The sequence below is a fragment of the Natrix helvetica genome (genome assembly GCF_964273705.1).
Source record: "Natrix helvetica genome assembly, chromosome: 7".
NCBI classification, from domain to species: Eukaryota; Metazoa; Chordata; class Lepidosauria; order Squamata; family Natricidae; genus Natrix; species Natrix helvetica.
The window spans coordinates 28,027,019-28,046,099 of record NC_138558.1 but is presented as its reverse complement, the minus strand read 5'-3'; the positions used below and the strand labels follow the sequence as shown (position 1 = coordinate 28,046,099).

General features: G+C 42.6%; 1 protein-coding gene across 3 annotated transcripts in view; it reads right to left on the bottom strand.

The window, feature by feature from the left end:
• Window positions 1–19,081, bottom strand: part of SH3D19 (SH3 domain containing 19) — a 71,603-nt gene that overhangs the window by 43,311 nt on the left and 9,211 nt on the right. For 2 of the 3 annotated variants that reach the window (XM_081960242.1, XM_081960244.1), the window contains exon 2: window positions 5,600–5,639. In XM_081960242.1, coding sequence (XP_081816368.1) covers window positions 5,600–5,639 — 40 coding nt within the window. Of the gene's footprint in view, window positions 1–5,599; window positions 5,640–7,399; window positions 7,534–19,081 lie in introns of those variants that run through there. The other variant, XM_081960243.1, reaches the window with a different exon arrangement.

Sequence of the window (19,081 nt, the reverse complement as noted above, 5' to 3'; positions counted from 1 at the left end):
ACTCCAGAAGTGAAGGCAAACAATAGAGTATCCCTCGTGGATTGGGTGTGTTTTCTGCTATAATTTTGAAGATTCCTGCTCTGAGTGGGAACAAACAACCCATCCTCTTCTTAAAGAAAATACAGAGAACTGAGAAGAAAGAATATTTTTGTAGAAACTTCTAAAATGAGAAAAATAATTTTTATAGGCATTATAAAATCTATCAAATGTGATAGAGGTTGTTTCTAAAAAGGGGCTTACAAAAGGACCTGTAATTTTTTGTCACCTGCTGTCAACAACAACGCATGTTCATCACTGTTGCAATTATCTAAGCTCTTAATTCCCAAGTACAAACCAGAATACAGGAGGAAAAAAAAACATCATGAAAGCATCTGGAGTTGCTGTGTAATAACAGAGGAGGTTCAAAATCCTATGAGTCTATTATCTCACATAAGAGTGAATCACTGACTTGTTTTCTGGATCTTCAGCTATTTCCCATTTCAAACCATTACTATGATAATATTAATGATGAATTATCCTTCACCTGAGTTTTGTTCTTAAATGGTAGCTCTCCCAAATGGACAAATTAGTTTGGGGTTTCAACATAAAACTAAGGCACAACATCGTATATTTCAACATTGTATAGCAGTAGGATAAAAACATTAAATTAAATTAAATCAAATCATTGTGAGGTCCTGTTCTTTCCCGTGATTCCAATGAATATGCAGACACAGGCTTGACTGTCTGCCATGACTAATTACATAGATAAAGCCACCCCTTGGCTAGGAGTCTAGAAAGCTATCTTCAAGAAACCAAGATTAAACTTACGGAATGCTTCCTCAACGGCTAGTAAAATGGACTGTTGTTTCCTGCAAAGATTCCCCTCCCGTCGCTCCACCTATAAACTCTTTGGGAGGGGCCACAACCTTAGCCAGCTGTCCCTACTTCCTTCTATGTCTTCTCCACAGCTGTTCCTTTCTTTTCTCAGCTCTACACAACCTCCCTCTGTTCCTCTTCACTGCTCCCTGACTCAGATGCCACCTGGTGGCCAACAGGCCTCTCTAGTTCCTGCTCTGACTCCAAACACCCTCCAGAGTCTTCCTCATCCTCAAGAGCAGTCCCATAATAATCTGAGCTGTCAGAGTCCACCAACAGCTCAGCCGGCCGCTGCTGGGCCACAACAGGTCCAATACAACAAAAGTGGATAGCAACAGATTTATTGTTAAAGCATTAATGCTATAAAACAAATATGTTTGGAAATAAACACATTTGTGGATCAGAATCTAAACAATTTTAATACTTAAGACTTTATACTTTAAGCGTTTAAGATCCAGAGAACTCATTCCCACTGGTTTTTTTAAAATATTTTGTACTACAGATAATTCTACAGATAATTTTAAGATGATCAAATCTTTATAAAAGTAAGAATCTCATCTACAAAAACATTATCTTTCTGCTGAGTAACAGCTTGTTCCAAAGTCTCCATGACTCAACTGAGTTACACCCTCTATACATTTTGAAGTACAAACTTGTAAGAGTGGCCATTTATGAATGTGCAGTGTGCAGACATTCTGGTGTGATACAACCACACCTCTTCTAAACGTGTCTTTCCAAATGCAGTAATATAGTGTGCACAGATATGGTAACAAAATGTTTAATGTTATTCTGTCTCTAATTAAATTTCTAATACATTACATTGAAGAAAACAATACTTGTTTATATCCTAACACCCCGTGAGATAGGTTGGGCTGAGAAAGAATGACTAGCCCAAAGTCACCTCCAGTACGTACAGGGCAATATTTAAGGCATTCAGAAACCTTTTAGACTAAAATGATGCTACATTATTTTACTCCCCTTGAGAAAAGGGAAATTATGGCAATTCTCATTATCCTTTAAAATACTTTAGATGTGTGTTAAGAAATGGCTCTTCAAACTCTCTTGCAACCCACTCCAGAAAGGCTGGACTATTTGTCTTACTCCCAGTAGTATAACTGTCATTGAACATGTATGTAACTTTCAGGGGGTAGAAACCATTTTTAAGGGTGTGTCAAACCCTATGAGAAACATTATCCAAACCTGTTTTAAAGAGCTACTCTACCTTTACAATTACATGCCTTAGTGACTTGCCAGAATAACCTGAGTAGAATTATTTGAACATTCAGAGAGTGGTATGAGTTCAAATTATCATTGTTCAAAATGATTCTTTTGTTTCTAACAGCCTGACTTTTAATAATATAAGAACAATCAAATAAACATAATTTAGGAAACTTTTACTTTCATGGTTCAGAATATTGGAAACTTTTACTAATAGCTCAGATACTGAAAGATTCGCTTGAAAAATACCTGATCAAATTACCCAAGATTATTACTGTATTTTTCGGAGTATAAGACATACTGGAGTATAAGACGCACCAAGGTTTTGAAGAGGCAAATTAAAAAAAAAGTAGGTAGGTAGATAGATAGAGGGAGAGAAAGACAGAGAAGTAGGTAGGGAGAGAGAGAGAGTAGTTGGGTAGGTAGGTAGATAAAGGGATAGAGAGAGAGAGGGAAATAGAGAGAGAGTGTGTGTGTTGGTTGGTAGGTAGGTAGGTAGGTAGGTAGAGAGAGAGAGAGAGAGAAAGAGAGAGAGAAATACAGTAGGTAGGTAGGGAGAGAGTGTGTGTGTGTAGGTAGGTAGGTAGAGGGATAGAGAGAGAGAAATAGAGAGAGATAGAAATACAGTAGATAGGTAGGTGTTTCTGCTGACACAGCACTTGATCAATGTAATTCTCATCAATCAGTTAAAGAGCTTTCCAAAAGGAAAAAAAAAGTTTTTGCACCAAAACAAAAATGAGCCCGTTTCACAAAAACGAGCCCGTTTTTTTAAAAAAAGGCATGAATAGCCTTGGGGGGGCTTGCAGAGTGCTGCGGGGGGGGGACAAAAATGAGCAAAAAACTGCCTGTTTTTCGTGAAAATGGGCCCGCTTTTTGTCAAAAAAATTGCATGCATAGCCTTATGGAGGCTTATGGAGTGCTGCTAGGGGCTGAGGGGGGGGGGGTTTGCTCATTTCTGCCCTCCCCAGCTCCCAGGAGCTCTCTGAAAGCCTCCATAAGGGTATGCATGGCCGTTTTGGTGAAGGGGGGGGGGCTTCGGGAGACAAGAAATGCTGTATTCAGTGTATAAGACACACCCAGATTTTCAGCCTTATTTTTGAGGAAAAAAGATCCATCTTATACTCCGAAAAATACAGTAATTGTATTTATGTATGATGTGTTAGAAACTGCTCACTAAATGTCCTCAAAGATTAAGATTCCTGATAGATTTAACCAACTAAGTTGCACTAAGTGCACTGGCTACTTTAATAAACCTGCTATACTAGAAATTAGAACTGATAAAATATAAAATCTAGTGAAAAGAGTTGACTTATCCACATAAAACTTTTTTTTCTACGGTGGCATTTCTTAGCTCTGAATATTCAAGTGTCTTTTACCTGAAGTTTATAAATTGTTGTAAATTACAGGACGGACATGTAAAGCAGGGCCCCCCAACTCCAGGGCTGGGGCCCACTACCAGGCCTTGGCCCATTCAGAACCAGGCTGTGTGAGTGGGTATTAGCGCGTGCCACTCCACTTGTGCAAACGGTAGGCACTCATGCTTGTGTGCGAAGCTCCATTCATATGAGCAGTGGGTGCCTGCTCCCACCATTTGCGCAAAAGGAGCTGTGCCTGCTTGCATGCGCCTGCCACACACAAACAACCATTCCTTCCCTCCCACGACCAAGCCTCCAAGCTGGAAAGGTTGGGGACCACTGTTCTAAAGTATATGACACAGGGCTGTCTCATTTCATACCTGTTAGGGGTATGAATCAGAGGTGGTATTCAGCAGGTTCCGACCAGTTCTGGAGAACCAGTAGCAGAAACTTTTGAGTAGTTCAGAGAACCGGTAAATACCATCTCTGATTGCCCCTGCCCCCATCTATTCTCTGCCTCCCGAGTCCCAGCTGATCAGGAGGAAATGGAGATTTTACAGTATCCTTCCCCTGGAGTGGGGTGGGAATGGAGATTTTACAGTATCCTTCCTCTGCCACGCCCACCAAGCCATGCCACGCCTACCAAACCACGCCCAAAAAACGGTAGTAAAATTTTTTGAATCCCACCACTGATATGAATATCCTGATAAACACAATATTCTTCAGTGTAGTATATTTTTATAAGCTTAATTCAACTTTGATAATTTCCTACTGCACATTTTCAACTAAGTTTGAGCAATTATAAAATATCTTACATGAGAAGCAGGCCAATTAAAACTTTCATGTTACCTAAAGGTATGAACTAAAAGAATCAAGTAAAGTAATTACTAAATTCCTTGCTGCATATTTGTGTTAAAAAAAAATACTAACAATGCTTACAGCACATTAAATTAGACATAGAATTTAGCAACCTATGGCCCTAAAGCCACATATTGCCCTTAGTTAAATTACATATGACCTTGTCCCAGTCAAAAACATTTCCAAGCTTGAAATGTAAGAAAACTGCAACAGGTTTTAGCAATTATATCTTAAAGGGCTTAGCATTCAGTAGTTTAAAGTAAACAAAATACTTGGTGGGTAGAAAACATTGTCTCAGCAATCAAATCAGATTATACTCCTTTCATATTTCTTTATAATTATAAAAAAGTAACATTTTCCATTTGCCAATTAATTGATTAGTGATACCCATGGGTAAACACACTTATCAATATATAGAAATATCAATTTATGAAATACAATTTGCAATCACCCATATATTACTGTAACCATTTTCAAGTGAACCATATCTCTGTCTTCCTTATTTATGAACTGTTTACATTTACAGACTGGGTGCTAATATCTTCAAGAGGTATCTTAAAATGGAGCAGAGACTAATATTCTGTAAAGTTGTAGACATAAAAAAAGACAGTCTCACATGAGGGATATGCATTTAACTACAAGGACCTGCATTCCTTATATTACCACATATGTATTTTATCACTATAGTTCCTTTTAATTATTTTATCCCAGAATAAAATTATGTATTTTTATTTTATTGGTAAGATCATAAGACTAATAAATTAATAACTATTCTATTCTACAAGGACATGTGGATGCTTAATTACACACAAAAAGAAATCTACAAAATAATACATTCTAGTCATTTTAAGTTCCATAATGTCCCTACATCTTTCAATGGCTACCTTCACAGTTTATGATATAGTATTAATTATTTTTAATCATAGTTTATAAAATGTACAGAGTCAGAGATACAGAAATTTTCTGGGCTGAAGGGCACATTTGCCCACTGTGTTACAAAAAAATTAGAATTCTTTTCATTTTCTCAATTATTAAACCCATGCATATTGTAGAGCACTTTTTTGTTTTTTGGTCCTACGTAAAGAATATTATAAATGCAAGAAATAGAGAGTACATATGGAGCCAATAAAATATTTACCCTATTTGAAAATTTGAAAGGACTCAATGTGATCCTTTATATATTTTAATTACCAGAGCAAATCTAAACTGCAAAATTAATGTTTTTAATATTTTCATTCAATTACAGTTTCTTAATTTTTTTTAGTACAATATAGAAGAATATAAAAAGAACAAAAACAGAAAAACAATCTCACCCTGATGAACGGTGGTCTGGCTTATTTCTTTCTGAACGATCTAGAATAAAAAAAAACACGTCCACAAAAGATGTTAATTTAGTTCACTATCCTACAGATATGAACTTTTTAAAATGATGTTTTTAAAAGCTAGATTTTACTTTGTAGAGAATTCTTTGCCTGAAAGAAATAAAAACATCTGCAGAGAATATTTAAGCATATCACTGAGAAATATAATGTTCTTTATGCTTGGTAAGTTTGTTTTTTATGTTTAACAGATGCTGTCCTTTTTAAAAAACCCAACAGTTTTCCAAAGAATGTAGGAGAGGAGTGGAAAAGAAAACCACAGAATTAGTCAGCGCCTAAGAATCATTTCATGAATCACAGCTGGCAGACTCTAGGAAAGGATGGGAGAAACATTCAGTGGCAGCAACAGTTCGTGCAAATACAGACTATATTTCTATTATGCCTTCCTCCATGATCTTCTACAATTGCAGGCATTTAAGCCTTTCTGTGTTCTTTTTCCAGAGAAGTGTTATTACTACTAGACTGGTTTTCTTTTTAATCAGTGGGTGAAGATTGCATGTACTGGGGCAAGATGACTTGAACATTAGTTATAATTATAAATCATACTATATTAGAAAACGCTTTGGAGTTTTAAAACTACAATGAATGTATTGTATATATAACCAAAATATAAACAGTTCCCCAAGACAGCTCTGCAAAATATTCTATGCTACATTTTTCACAGATTTTTTTTTTCTTCCACAAACTTCTGTCCAATTTTTGGAGGCTGCCTGAACAAGTCTAAGCAATTTTCCTGGCAAGGTTTTTCAGAAGTACCATTGTCTCCTTCTATGGCTGAGAGAAAATTATTGGCCCAAGGTCACTCAGCTGGCTTTCTGTTTCCTTGTTTGCCGCCTGATGCCTTAACCACCACATCAAACTGGCTCTCACAGGAAATTTACAAATACAGCTATTCAAATATAAAAATACAATAATATTACTAAAGAGTTGCATAGTATTCTGCTGTGCTAAATCTTATTACCCGTATTTTCATTACCCTCCCAAGAATTCTGTTTAACTTTCTTTTTGCTTTTTATAGCATATGTAAACTATGTATTGCTTTCTAACTTTATAACTGCAATATAAATAATTATATAGTCCCTTTTCTGTATATAAAGATTTTTCAAAAAGAGTACTTTAAGTTACAATATCTGGAACCATATAAAAGTCTCATTTCATTTTATAAGCCACCAAACTAGATTAAAATACTTTTAATACAATATCTTATATTTTAACATGATGCTTGGTAAACAGAATACCCTCATCTATATCATTTCTTGTACTGCTATTTTCTCAAACGGCGCAGTAGTTTTTAATTTGTACTTCATTTTTCTATTTTGCAAGCAAGAGTATTTACTGCCATCTATTCCTAGCAACTGATGCATGCCAACATAGCAACATAAATAATTAGCACCAACTACATTTGAAAAACAAAGTCAACATTCAAGATATCTTAAGCAGTCATCATATATATTTATATATTTATATATTGGTCTTGTTGTACATGGGAAAAGACCCGAATACAACAAGACTAGCATATCTACACCCGTGAAAATCTATGAATCTATATATCTATATATCTATTTCCTGTTTTCTTTTCTTTACTATTCTTTTTAAAAACTTTTTATATTTTTCTTAGTTCCTTTAATCTATTAGTAAGCTTTAATAAAATTAGTTTTTTAAAAAAAAGCTTTCCACAGGGAAACATAAGAAAAGATGTCCTTTTCTGCCTTCACAACCTGGTAATTACCATACCTGAAATTACAGAGGAGCATACAATCCTTTCCCTTCATGTTGCTATCCTGTGTAGAAAATAAACTTTTATGGTCATTCATACAGCTGTCCAGCAGAACAAATCAAGACATTTTTCAAGTGGTACAACACCAAGAATGAGAAATCACAAAATATGTAAACAAGCATTCGAAATTATCCCTCTAAGGAGGATTCTGATTGGCAGTTATACTGTAGCCAATCTCAGAATTGGAATGTTGTCATTCAGGAAGTGAATGTTATTCCATTTTCCCCCTTTCTTTCTTTGTTTAAACAGGAAATAGTTTAGCTGAACTGGCATAATTTACTGCTTAAAAAAATCATCCCAAAATGATAGCAATTTTTTTAAAAAAAAGACTGTTATGTACTAAACTTATTTTCAATAAAAAGAGGCACTTATTTTTTTAAAGAACCATTTTATTCTAGATTAAATAGGATTATTAGTCAGTGAAAGTGAAGTCTGTTAGCATTCTTAGTCCTACAACTTGGTACTACATACATGGGAGGAGTTATTAGGAAAAATTTAGAAAAAAGAGACTCAAAATATGAAACGTATTAGGCATTTAAAATGTTTTTTTCAGATTTTGTTTGTCAAAGAACTACATTAACGGTAATAATATTTGCAAGAATGTTAGTATCCAAATCCAGCTTTTAAAACAGTAATGTATGCAGATTATAATAAATACACATTGATGTTATTTAAAATTTAATAGCTGGAGTAATGAAGTGTTGGACAATGCGTAAGAATACACAATCATAGCTAATTAGTTAAAGACAGCTGGCCACTTCACGAGGCAACCTGAGCTCTTATTAGTTGTTGTGAATAGAAAGGGGGAGTTTCTTTGTCTTTTTTCCTCTAGGTCCGGGATGGCGAATCTATGGCACACTTGCCACAGGTGGCACGCGGAGCCATTCATCAGGGCAGGCGAGGCGTTGCCCTGTCAGCTGATCAGCATGCATGCGTGCACTGGCCAGCTGAGTTCAGCCTTTTTTAAACCCATTTTTCACCCTCCCCAGGCTCCAGAGGCTTTATAGGAGCCTGGAGAGGGCGAAAAGAGTTTCCCCCTGCCAAAGGCCCTCCAGAGGCTTCAGGAGCTTCCCTGAAGCCTCCGAAGCACAAAAAAACAGCCCTATGGGCAAACTGGAAGTTTGGGAACGGACTTCCGCTTTGCTCATAGGGTCGGTTTAAGCCCTCCAGAGGCTTCAGGGACTTTCAGGAGGCTTCCCTGAAGTCTGCGGAGGACTAAAAACGACCCTTCAGGGGCTTCCCTGAAGCCTCCGGAGGGCTTAAACCGACCCTACGAGCAAACCGGAAGTCACTTCCTGTTTGCTTGTAGGGTCATTTTTTGCCCTCCAGAGGCTTCAGGGAAACCCCTGAAGATCCCAGAAGCCTCCGGAGGGCCTCTGGGGGGGAGGCTGTTTTCGCCCTCCCCAGGCTCCTATAAAGCCTCTGGAGCCTGGGGAGGGTGAAAAACGCATGCATAAATTGGGGGGGAGCGCCTCTCATGCACGCATGCGCACTGGGAGGGCACGTGTTGCATTATGAGTGCGGCACGCTCACGCACAACCCTCTTGCGCTCCCCCCACTTATGGCACGCAAGCCAAAAAAGGTTCAACATCGCTGCACTAGGTGCTCTCTGTGTTTTACCCCGATGATGTTCCTACTTACTTACCTGACTATGCTCCTGTTTTCTTCTCTTATTTACTGTAAATATATTTATTTATATAAAAACCACAAGTTCTTGTCAGCGTCAATGACTCCCTTTGGACACTGGCTACGCAATTCCCTGACAATGGATATGTGATTTTAGATAGCACAACTGCACTTAGTAATATATTAATACATTTTGGCAGAGCTCTCCAAAGTTAGGAATTTTCCAAGCTACTATTCAATAATTAAATACTTTCACAGTTAGATAGTGGGACATTGGAAAAGCATGTGGCCGTTCAGATCTAGGATTTCAGATTTTTTTGAGAAGCCAGATACATATCATCTCATTTACCAATGGTAATTGGAAATGGAAACTCTGCCACAAAGTAGTACAGTTGTAAGATGTGATGTTACATAAACAATTCCAGCAGTTGCCATCATTAGGCAAGAAACAATGGATGGAAACTAATCAAGGAGAGAACCACCCTGGAATTAAGAAAAACTTCCTAACAATGAGGACAATTAACCAGTGGAACAGCTTGATGGCAAAGTTGTGGGTGCTTCATCATTGGGGGTAAAAGCCTCCAGAAGGTAAAAGAAGAAACTGGACAATCGCTTGTCTGAAATGGTATAGGATCTCCTGCTTATGCAGGGGGTTGGACTAGAAGACTTACGAGGTCCCTTCCTGTTCTATACTGGTTGAAGTTCAAAATGCATGACATTCAATCTCGTCTTTCCAGATGTTTCACAACATATTCAAAAACTTGCTTATAGTGGAAGATCAGAGGCATAACACGCTAGCCAAGTTTACTGCAGACAAGACAGAAGCCACATATGCACAGAGGATCTGACAATTGAACAATTTAGAAATTAATCTTTATATGTAAATTGGAGTAAAGGTTTAAATTTTAGTCCTGAACTTTTAGGTGAAAACTTTTTGGGCATTCTCTTACCAGCCTTGAAATCAAGAATGATCCACTCAAGTGTTTTCGTATTGGTTCTGTTTATCCTCAGAACCATTGGTTTCCATGCTCTCAGATTTAGCGCCTTCATTATCATTATGCCTTTACCGGTAGTCCTTGACTTACAACCATTCATTTAAACACTTTTCAGAATTACAACAATACTAAAAAAAAAAAGGGACTTATAACCAGTCCCCGTACTTAACAACTGTTGCAGTGTCTGTGTAGTCATGTGATCAAAATGTGGGTCTTTGGCAATCAACATGTATTTATGATGGTTGCAGCATACCAAAGTCCCAAGATCGCCATTTTCAATCTTCTCAGAGCGCTTTCAACAGGCAAAGTCAATGAGAGAAGCCAATTTTTCTTAATGACTGCCTGATTCAGTGTAGTAATTACTACTGTAGTAATTTGCTTAACGACCGATAAAAAAAGGCTGTAAAATTAGGTACGACTCACTTAACAACTGCATTGCTTAGTACCATATGTTTCAATTCCAAATGTGGTCATAAGTAAAGGACTACTTGTATTTAATTTGTATCAATTAAATCTACCAGGCTTATACCTATGTCATGGTGTTTATGATAATCTTCCATGCTATGGCTTTTGCCAACTCCTCAAGATAGGCCAATTCAGGAAACAGACACAAAAATATATTAGAACCTTATTACATCGATATAGGCCACAATAATCATGAATCATTTTTTCTTTCCCTTTTATACCAAAGAGATTCAAGGCAGGGCAATTTTAAGTTTTTTTCACATGCTTTCTTATTTTGCAGATCCAGCTCATGATTTGCTAGCACTCCCCACATACCTCACCAAGGTCAACTTTGCTTCTCTACAATTTTTCATACTGTCTCCTACAGAACTTCAGGTTCGTAAGAACTTCAGTGTGAGGTTCTAGGAGAGACTATAGGGGAGGTCAGAATTCCCTTGAACACAGTCAATTTTCTATCACTAAAACTCTACTTTTGATCAAGAGGTCCAATAATTTTCTTTTCTTTTTTAAACCAACCAAGCTCTTTGATCTGAAAAGGATAAGAAAACTATTCCAATTAATGTTTTTAATTGGATTAATTGTAAAAGTGAAGAAAAAGGAACACAACATATTTCTTCTATAACTATTCAGTTCTTGATATATGTTCCATTATTAAAAATAATATACCACAAATTCTCAAATTATTGTTCATTAGTTTTCTGCATTAAACGATACACAAAGAGTGAACAGAAACTAATTAATTTACTCATCGAAAGTAGAGTTAATTTATTTAGTTCCTGGAAAGAAAATGGACCTCAGTTATCTTATTGGCCTAATGCAGTTTTAAAATTATGCAAATGAATGAACCTAAATATAAGAAATGGCAACGGTACAATAATGACAGAACTTAAATATTAAAGATTCCATACAATATTAACAAGGATGAAGTGCATTTTTATTTATCATTTGTCTACATGGTATTTTTATGATGATCAAATATAACAAGTTATTACAACTACTGTATATCAGTGGTTCCCAACCTTTTTTTTTGGCCATGCCCCACCTAAGCTTCTCTAAAATCCTGAAGCCCCCCTTGTGACATATAATTTTTACTTGACTCAAAAAGTGAACTCTACTCAGGCGGAGGAAGCCTAAAAGGCCATTAACTTGGTTTAAACAAGGTTCAGATTGCCTCCATTAAAAATCAAATTGCCTCACATTGGGAACCACTGCTGTATATGAAAGAATGCTGAATCTCTGTATCTAACAGGATCAAAGCTATTTTAAACTATTAAGTACCTTGGATTTTTGAAAGTCAGAATATGAACAATATATCAAGGATAAGTTACTTGGCAACCCTGCACAAAATTTTCCCTGTAGGGAACTTTATAATGTGCTTCCTTATTGCTCTTGACATCATGCTGTGTCAATGTACTTTTGCTATGAGATATTTGCGTAAGTTTTTGTTTCAAATATAGGACATTTTAAATCCAACATTCTTTCAAGAATGCATTGCCTCCCACACTTTCAACACAGGGAAGAGAAAGTAGAATACATATACAGGTGAAACTTGAAAAATTAGAATATCATGCAAAAGTTCATTTATTTCAGTAATGCAACTTAAAAGGTGAAACTAATATATGGGATAGACTCATTACATGCAAAGCAAGATAGTTCAAGCTGTGATTTGTCATAATTGTGATGATTATGGCTTACAGCTCATGAAAACCCCAAATCCACAATCTCAGAAAATTAGAATATTACATGCAATCAATAAAACAAGGATTGTACATAGAACAATATTGGACCTTTGAAAAGTATAAGCATGCATATGTACTCAGTACTTGGTTTGGGCCCCTTTTGCAGCAATTACTGCCTCAATGCGGCGTGGCATGGAAGCTATCAGCCTGTGGCACTGCTGAGGTGTTATGGAAGACCAGGATGCTTCAATAGCGGCCTTCAGCTCTTCTGCATTGTTCAGTCTCATGTCTCTCATCTATCTCTTGGCAATGCCCCATAGATTCTCTATTGGGTTCAGGTCAGGCGAGTTTGCTGACCAATTAAGCACAGTAATCCCACAGTCATTGAACCAGGTTTTGGTGCTTTTGGCAGTGTGGGCAGGTACCAAGTCATGCTGGAAAATGAAGTCAGCATCCCCATACAGCTCGTCTGCGGAAGGAAGCATGAAGTGCTCCAAAATCTCCTGGTAGAGGCTACATTGACCCTGGACTTAATGAAGCACAGTGGACCAACACCAGCAGATGACATGGCTTCCCAAATCAACACAGACTGTGGAAACTTCACACTGGACTTCAAGCAACTTGCAGTGTGTGCCTCTCCATTCTTCCTCCATGCTCTGGGTCCTTGGTTTCCAAATGAGATGCAAAAGTTGCTCTCATCAGAAAAAAGGACCTCTGAGCAACAGACTAGGTCTGCTTTTCTTTAGTCCAGGTAAGATGCTTCTGACGTTGTTTGTTGTTCAGGAGCGGCTTGATAAGAGGAATACGACATTTGAAGCCCATGTCCAGGATCCGTCTGTGCGTGGTGGCTTTTGATGCACTGACTCCAGCCTTAGTCCACTCCTTGTGAAAGTCCCCAACACTTTTGAATGGCCTTTTCCTGACAATCCTCTCCAGGCTGCGGTCATCCCTGCTGCTTGTGCACCTTTTTCTTCCACACTTTTCCCTTCCACATAACTTTCTATTAATGTGCTTTGATACAGCACTTTGGGAACATCCAACTTCTTTTGCAATTACCTTTTGAGGCTTTCCCTCCTTATGGAGGGTGTAAATGATGGTTTTCTGCACAACTGTCAGGTCAGCAGTCTTTCCCATGATTGTGATTCCTACTGAACCAGACTGAGAGACCATTTAAAGGCTCAGGAACCTTTGCAGGTGTTATGGCTTAATTAGCTGATTAGAGTGGGACACTTTGAGCCTAGAATATTGCACCTTTTCACAATATTCTAATTTTCTGAGATTGTGGATTTGAGGTTTTCATGAGCTGTAAGCCATAATCATCACAATTATGACAAATCACAGCTTGAACTATCTTGCTTTGCATGTAATGGGTCTATCTCATATATTAGTTTCACCTTTTAAGTTGCATTACTGAAATAAATGAACTTTTGCAGGATATTCTAATTTTTCAAGTTTCACCTGTATACGCCTACAACATGCCTGCCATTACAGGTAGTCCTCGACTTACAGTTCATTCAGTTACAATTAAAAGTTACAATGGCACTGAAAAAAGTTACTTGTGACCCATTTTCATCCTTACAACCATTGCAGCATCCCATGGCTCCGTGATCAAAATCCAGATGCTTGGCAACTGACTCATATCTATGGCAGTTGCAATGTCCTGGAGTCATGTGGTCACCTTTTGCAACCTTCTGACAAGCAAAGTCTATGATGAAGCCAGATTCACTTAACAACCATGTTACTAAATTAAGAACTGCAGTGATTCATGTGACAAGATCATAAAAAGAACGTTGGTCTTACCTGAACGTTTTTTTCTGGAGTAGTGGAGGGAGGGGTCACAGCAGGGTTAACACAGCCTGATTGGTCCATTTGACTGAGAGAAAACTTCTTAACCTTCGCCTTCTCCCGTTGGTTCCCAGTTTCCGCGATGTCACGGCCAGCATCTGCAAGCAAACACAAAACAAGGACAAGCCCCCCCGGGGCCTCCCGATTCTACACCTCCCGGACCCTGTCTAACTAACTAGGGCGGGAAATGTGACCCCTCCCTCCACTACTCCAGAAAAAAACGTTCAGGTAAGACCAACGTTCTTTTTCCAGTAGAGTGGAGGGAGGGGTCACAGCAGGGACATACCCACGCTACGTCCCCGGGCGGGCAGACTGGGTCCCAGGTGAGGAATCGGCCACCACCCTCTGAAGGACCCTCCGGCCAAAAGATGCCTCAGCCGAGGCATAAGTATCCAAACGATAGTGCCTAATAAAAGGAGTGGGGGAGGCCCAAGCGGCCGCCCTACAAATATCCTCGAAGGGTGCCCTGGTGGCCCAGGCCGCCGAAGTAGCGGCACTGCGGGTGGAGTGCGCAGTGATCCCCGATGGGGGAGTCTTCCCAGAAGCTCCGTAAGCCTCAAGTATGGCCAACCTAATCCATCGTCCGATGGTGGAAGAAGAAACCTTGCATCCTAACGAGCCTGGGCGAAAGGAAACAAATAATGCCTCCGTCCTCCTAATGCCCTCCGTTCGCTTAAGGTAAATGCGAACAGCCCGGCGAACATCCAGCTTATGCCACACTAACTCCCGCTCCCTTGAGGGATTGGGACAAAAATTCGGGAGTACGACCTCCTGGGCCCTGTGAAACTGTGAATTCACCTTCGGAATGAACGAAGGATCCAAACGAAGGACCACCCTGTCCTGGTGTATAACACACAAGTCACTGCGTGAAGAAAGGGCCCCCAACTCTGAAATGCGCCTGGCCGATGTAATGGCCACTAAAAACACCACCTTAAGGGTAAGCAGACGCATGTGTACCGTCCTAAGTGGCTCGAACGGGGAGCTCGTCAGAGCCTGGAGAACCAGGGTCAGATCCCAGGTCGGAAACCTATGGACCGGAGGTGGACGGATGTTAGCCGCCCCCTTCAGGAAACGCTTAATCAGAGGAGAACGGGAAAGGGTGAGGGAACCCTCCCCCCCAGAATGGTGGCCAAGGCCGCCACCTGACGCCGGAGCGTATTATGCGACAAGCCGTCCTCCAACCCCTTCTGGAGGAACTCCAACACGTTTGGGACGGTAGCTCTAGAAGGATCCAACCCCAAAGGGATACACCACTTCGCAAACGCTTTCCATGTGGCATTGTAAATCCTAACCGTGGACGGCCTCCTAGACGCCTCTAAGGTGGCTATAACTCCCGATGACAGCCTCTGCCCCCTCAGGACCCTCCGTTCAAGAGCCAGGCGGTCAGATGGAGCCACTGAGGCCCTGGGTGATGTAAAGCCCCCTGACTCAGAACGACCTCCCCCGGGGGAATCCTCCAGGGGTCTGCTACCGACAGCTGGACCAGGTCCGCGAACCAGGGTCTCCTCGGCCAGTAAGGGGCTAACAGGATAACGAGAGCCCTCTCTGTGACTATCTTCCCTATCGTACGGGGAACGAGGGGAAGGGGAGGAAAAGCATAAAGAAGGCCCGGGGGCCACCGGCTCCTGAGAGCATCCGCTCCTTCCGCCGACGGGGACTGGAACCGGGTAAAAAACCGGGGCAGCTGAGCGTTGTCGGGAGAGGCGAACAGATCCACCAGAGGCGTGCCGAACCTGCTGCATATCTTCTGAAACAACTCCGGGCCCAGTTGCCACTCGCCATCGTCTAGGGTTGTGCGACTCAGCCAATCCGCCTGAAGATTGGACACTCCTGAGATGTGCTCCGCCACTATGGAGGCTAAGTGTCTCTCCGCCCACAAGCCCAACAACTGCGCCTCTCGCCAGAGAGAACGTGAGCGGGTGCCCCCCTGGCGATTGACATGGGCCTTCGTCGCCACATTGTCCGTAAGCAGGAGGACATGGTGCCCCCGCAGGTGATGACGAAAAGTCCGTAGGGCAAGTCTCGCGGCTTTCAGCTCCAGCCAATTGATGTTGTGGCGGAGATCCGAGGCAGACCAACGTCCCTGGGTCATGTCGGAGTCCATCACGGCCCCCCAGCCGAAGAGGCTGGCATCCGTCGTCACGGTGACTCTCTCGGGCTCCCAAAAGCAAGCCCCCTGTTGCAGCGCCGGGGACATCCACCACTGAAGAGATAGTCTCACCTCCGCTGGTAGAGGAACTGGCCGCAAGGAGTTGCTCATCATCCTTCTCTGGACCGGGATCAAGGCCCACTGGAGAGGCCGCAGATGGAGCCGGGCCCAGGGCACTATCCCTATGCAAGAGACCATCTTCCCCAGAAGTTGAGACAAGGTCAGGATGGAAACAGACCTTCTTTTTTGTACGGAGGAGACCAGCTGGCGCAGGCTGGACAAGCGTTCTGGAGACAGGCGGACCCTCCCTGACTCGGAATCTATCACTGTCCCTAAGTGTAGGATCTGCCGGAATGGGGATAGGTGGCTCTTGGGAAAGTTCACGGAAAACCCCAACGCCTGAAGCCAACGGATCGTCAGCCGAAGATCCGACTTGGCTCTGGATAGGGACCCCGCCTGAACGAGAACGTCGTCCAAGTAGCACTGAAGTCTCACCGGAATGGAACGCAGGTAAGCCGCCAGTGCTGCCAGGACCTTGGTGAATGTCCGCGGAGCTGAGGCCAAACCGAACGGGAGAGCCCGGTATTGGTAATGCCTGCCCCGGTGAGAAAACCTGAGATAACGCCGGTGAGACTGAAGGATGGGAACGTGGAGATAGGCCTCCGTCAAATCTACTGAGGCCATGTAATCCCCCCTCCGAATGCCCTGCAGAATCGATTTCAGGGACGCCATCTTGAACCGCCTGTATACTAAGTAGCGGTTCAGGCGTTTCAGGTTGAGAATCGCCCTCCAACCCCCCGAGGATTTTGGAACTACGAACAGGTGGGAGTAGTAGCCCAGACCCCTCTCCTGCTCCGGAACGACCTCCACTGCCCTGATTTCTAGAAGATGGGCGACCGCGAGGTCCATGAGGAGACGTCGCTTCGGATCCCGGGCCGGGGGAAAAACCTTGAAAAAACTTGGGGGATTGGAGAGGAATTCTAACCTTAGGCCGTGGCGAACGGTCGCCCTGACCCAACCGTCTGACGTGATCCGATCCCACTCGTCCGCATACAGTGCCAGGCGGCCTCCGATGGGATGACTCGGGTTTGAGTCATTTCCCTCTGCGGAAGGGGCGGCCGCCCCCCCCACGAAAGGGCCGCTTGGACTGCGGCTGAAATCTAGAACGGTCCTGAAACCCCTGTCTGTTGAATGACCTGTCCTGCCTGTACGGTTGGTATCGCTGGTCCTGATCCCTGTCATAAGACTTGAACTGGGGCCTGCGATAGGGGTGACTACGTGACTCTGCCTTCTTGGTGGATGTAGGCATGACTTTCTTTTTATCTTTATTCTCCACCAAAATCGGATCCAAGGAAGCTCCAAACAAGTTTGGACCCTCAAAGGGAGCCGCTACTAGATCCCACTTGGCTTTATAGTCTATCTGCCAGTTCCTGAGCCATAGGAGCCTACGAGAGGCCACCGAGGTGGCCAAAGCACTAGAACCAAATCTAACAGCGTCTAGGGTCGCATCAGCCGAATACTGACACGCTGCCATTATTTTAGCTAAATCCTGGTGTACGCGCTCATCCTGGATCGGAATTCGATCCTGAAGCTGGCGGAGCCACATGACTGTGGTGCGGTTGAAGTACGAGGCAGCAGCCGCTGCCCGCAACTCCCAAGCTGAGGCCTTAAAATTTTTACGTAAGGTGAGCTCCGCCCTCTTTTCTTCTGGCTTAAGTTTGTCAGCTGCGTCCCCCGAGACCACTGGGGAAGAGGAGACTAAAGCTGCTATGGGCTGATCTACAACTGGGAGCTGAATAGCCTGCACAAAAGACTTTTCCATGTTATAGGCGCGACGGTCGTTGCTGCCAGGTGGGGAAAAATTAGAAGGACGGGCCCATTGGCTAGTAGCTACCTCTAAGAAAAGAGGAGGGGCAGGAATCTCCTCCTTATTGGTGGCCGTCGCTGAGAACATGACCATGTCTGGATCCGTGGGCGGTGGGACCATAGGGTCCCCCGTGCCCACCTTGGTGGTCCTCCTAGCCTTCTTGAGTAATGGCTTGAACATGGCCTGGAGAAAAAGGTTAGAAGAGCGAGGCGGCTCAGGGGCCGCATCTTCCTCCTCAGAGAACCCCCAATCATCCCTCCGTGCTTCCCCCCTAGAGGAAACCTCACTCATGAGGGAAGGAGAGGAAGCCCTAGATCTGGACCTACTAAAGGGAGTAACTCGACTGTGATGGGAAGGCCTGTCCCTTTGAGCAATGCCCCTAGAGATGGCTGCAGAAATGATCCTTTTGAGATTCTCAGGGAGGTGTTCTAGATCCTCCTCATCACCTTCAGTATCATAATCTGGAGCCACATAGGCCCTGCTGGATTTCCTACCCCTAATGGGACCTGCAGAGGTGCCTTCCAATGGGTCCCCCCTATCTGCCTCTCTAGTCCCCAGGGAAACAGAAGGAGAGCGAGGGCCCCCCCGCTGCTGACTCCTATCCGATCTATCTGAGGAAGCAGAGGAAGAAGAGGAAGGGCTGAACCCCCTGGCCACAGGTGGGGAAGGGCAGGAAGCCACGGGGCGTGGAGATCTGGATCTAGGCCCAGGATCCCGGGCCTGTCTTTTCTCCGCTCTTTCGATGACCTTCTCTATAGCCCTGGATCGCCTGAGCTCATCCCTTTGCAGAGCTCTGGAAGGTCTTTCCTCTGCTGAAGGCCTAGAAGCCCGAGGCCTAACAGGGGGAGTGGGCTCAGCCTTATCATCGCCTGCCTGAGATGGTAAGGCCTGCTGAGCCTCTGTTCTATCCGCCATCGCCCCACTCACGTGCACCAAATAAATTTGAGACAGGAACAGCCCTTCAGCTGGTGGGAATCGCCTGCTCCGGGCCTCCGGTAGACTACAAACAGCAC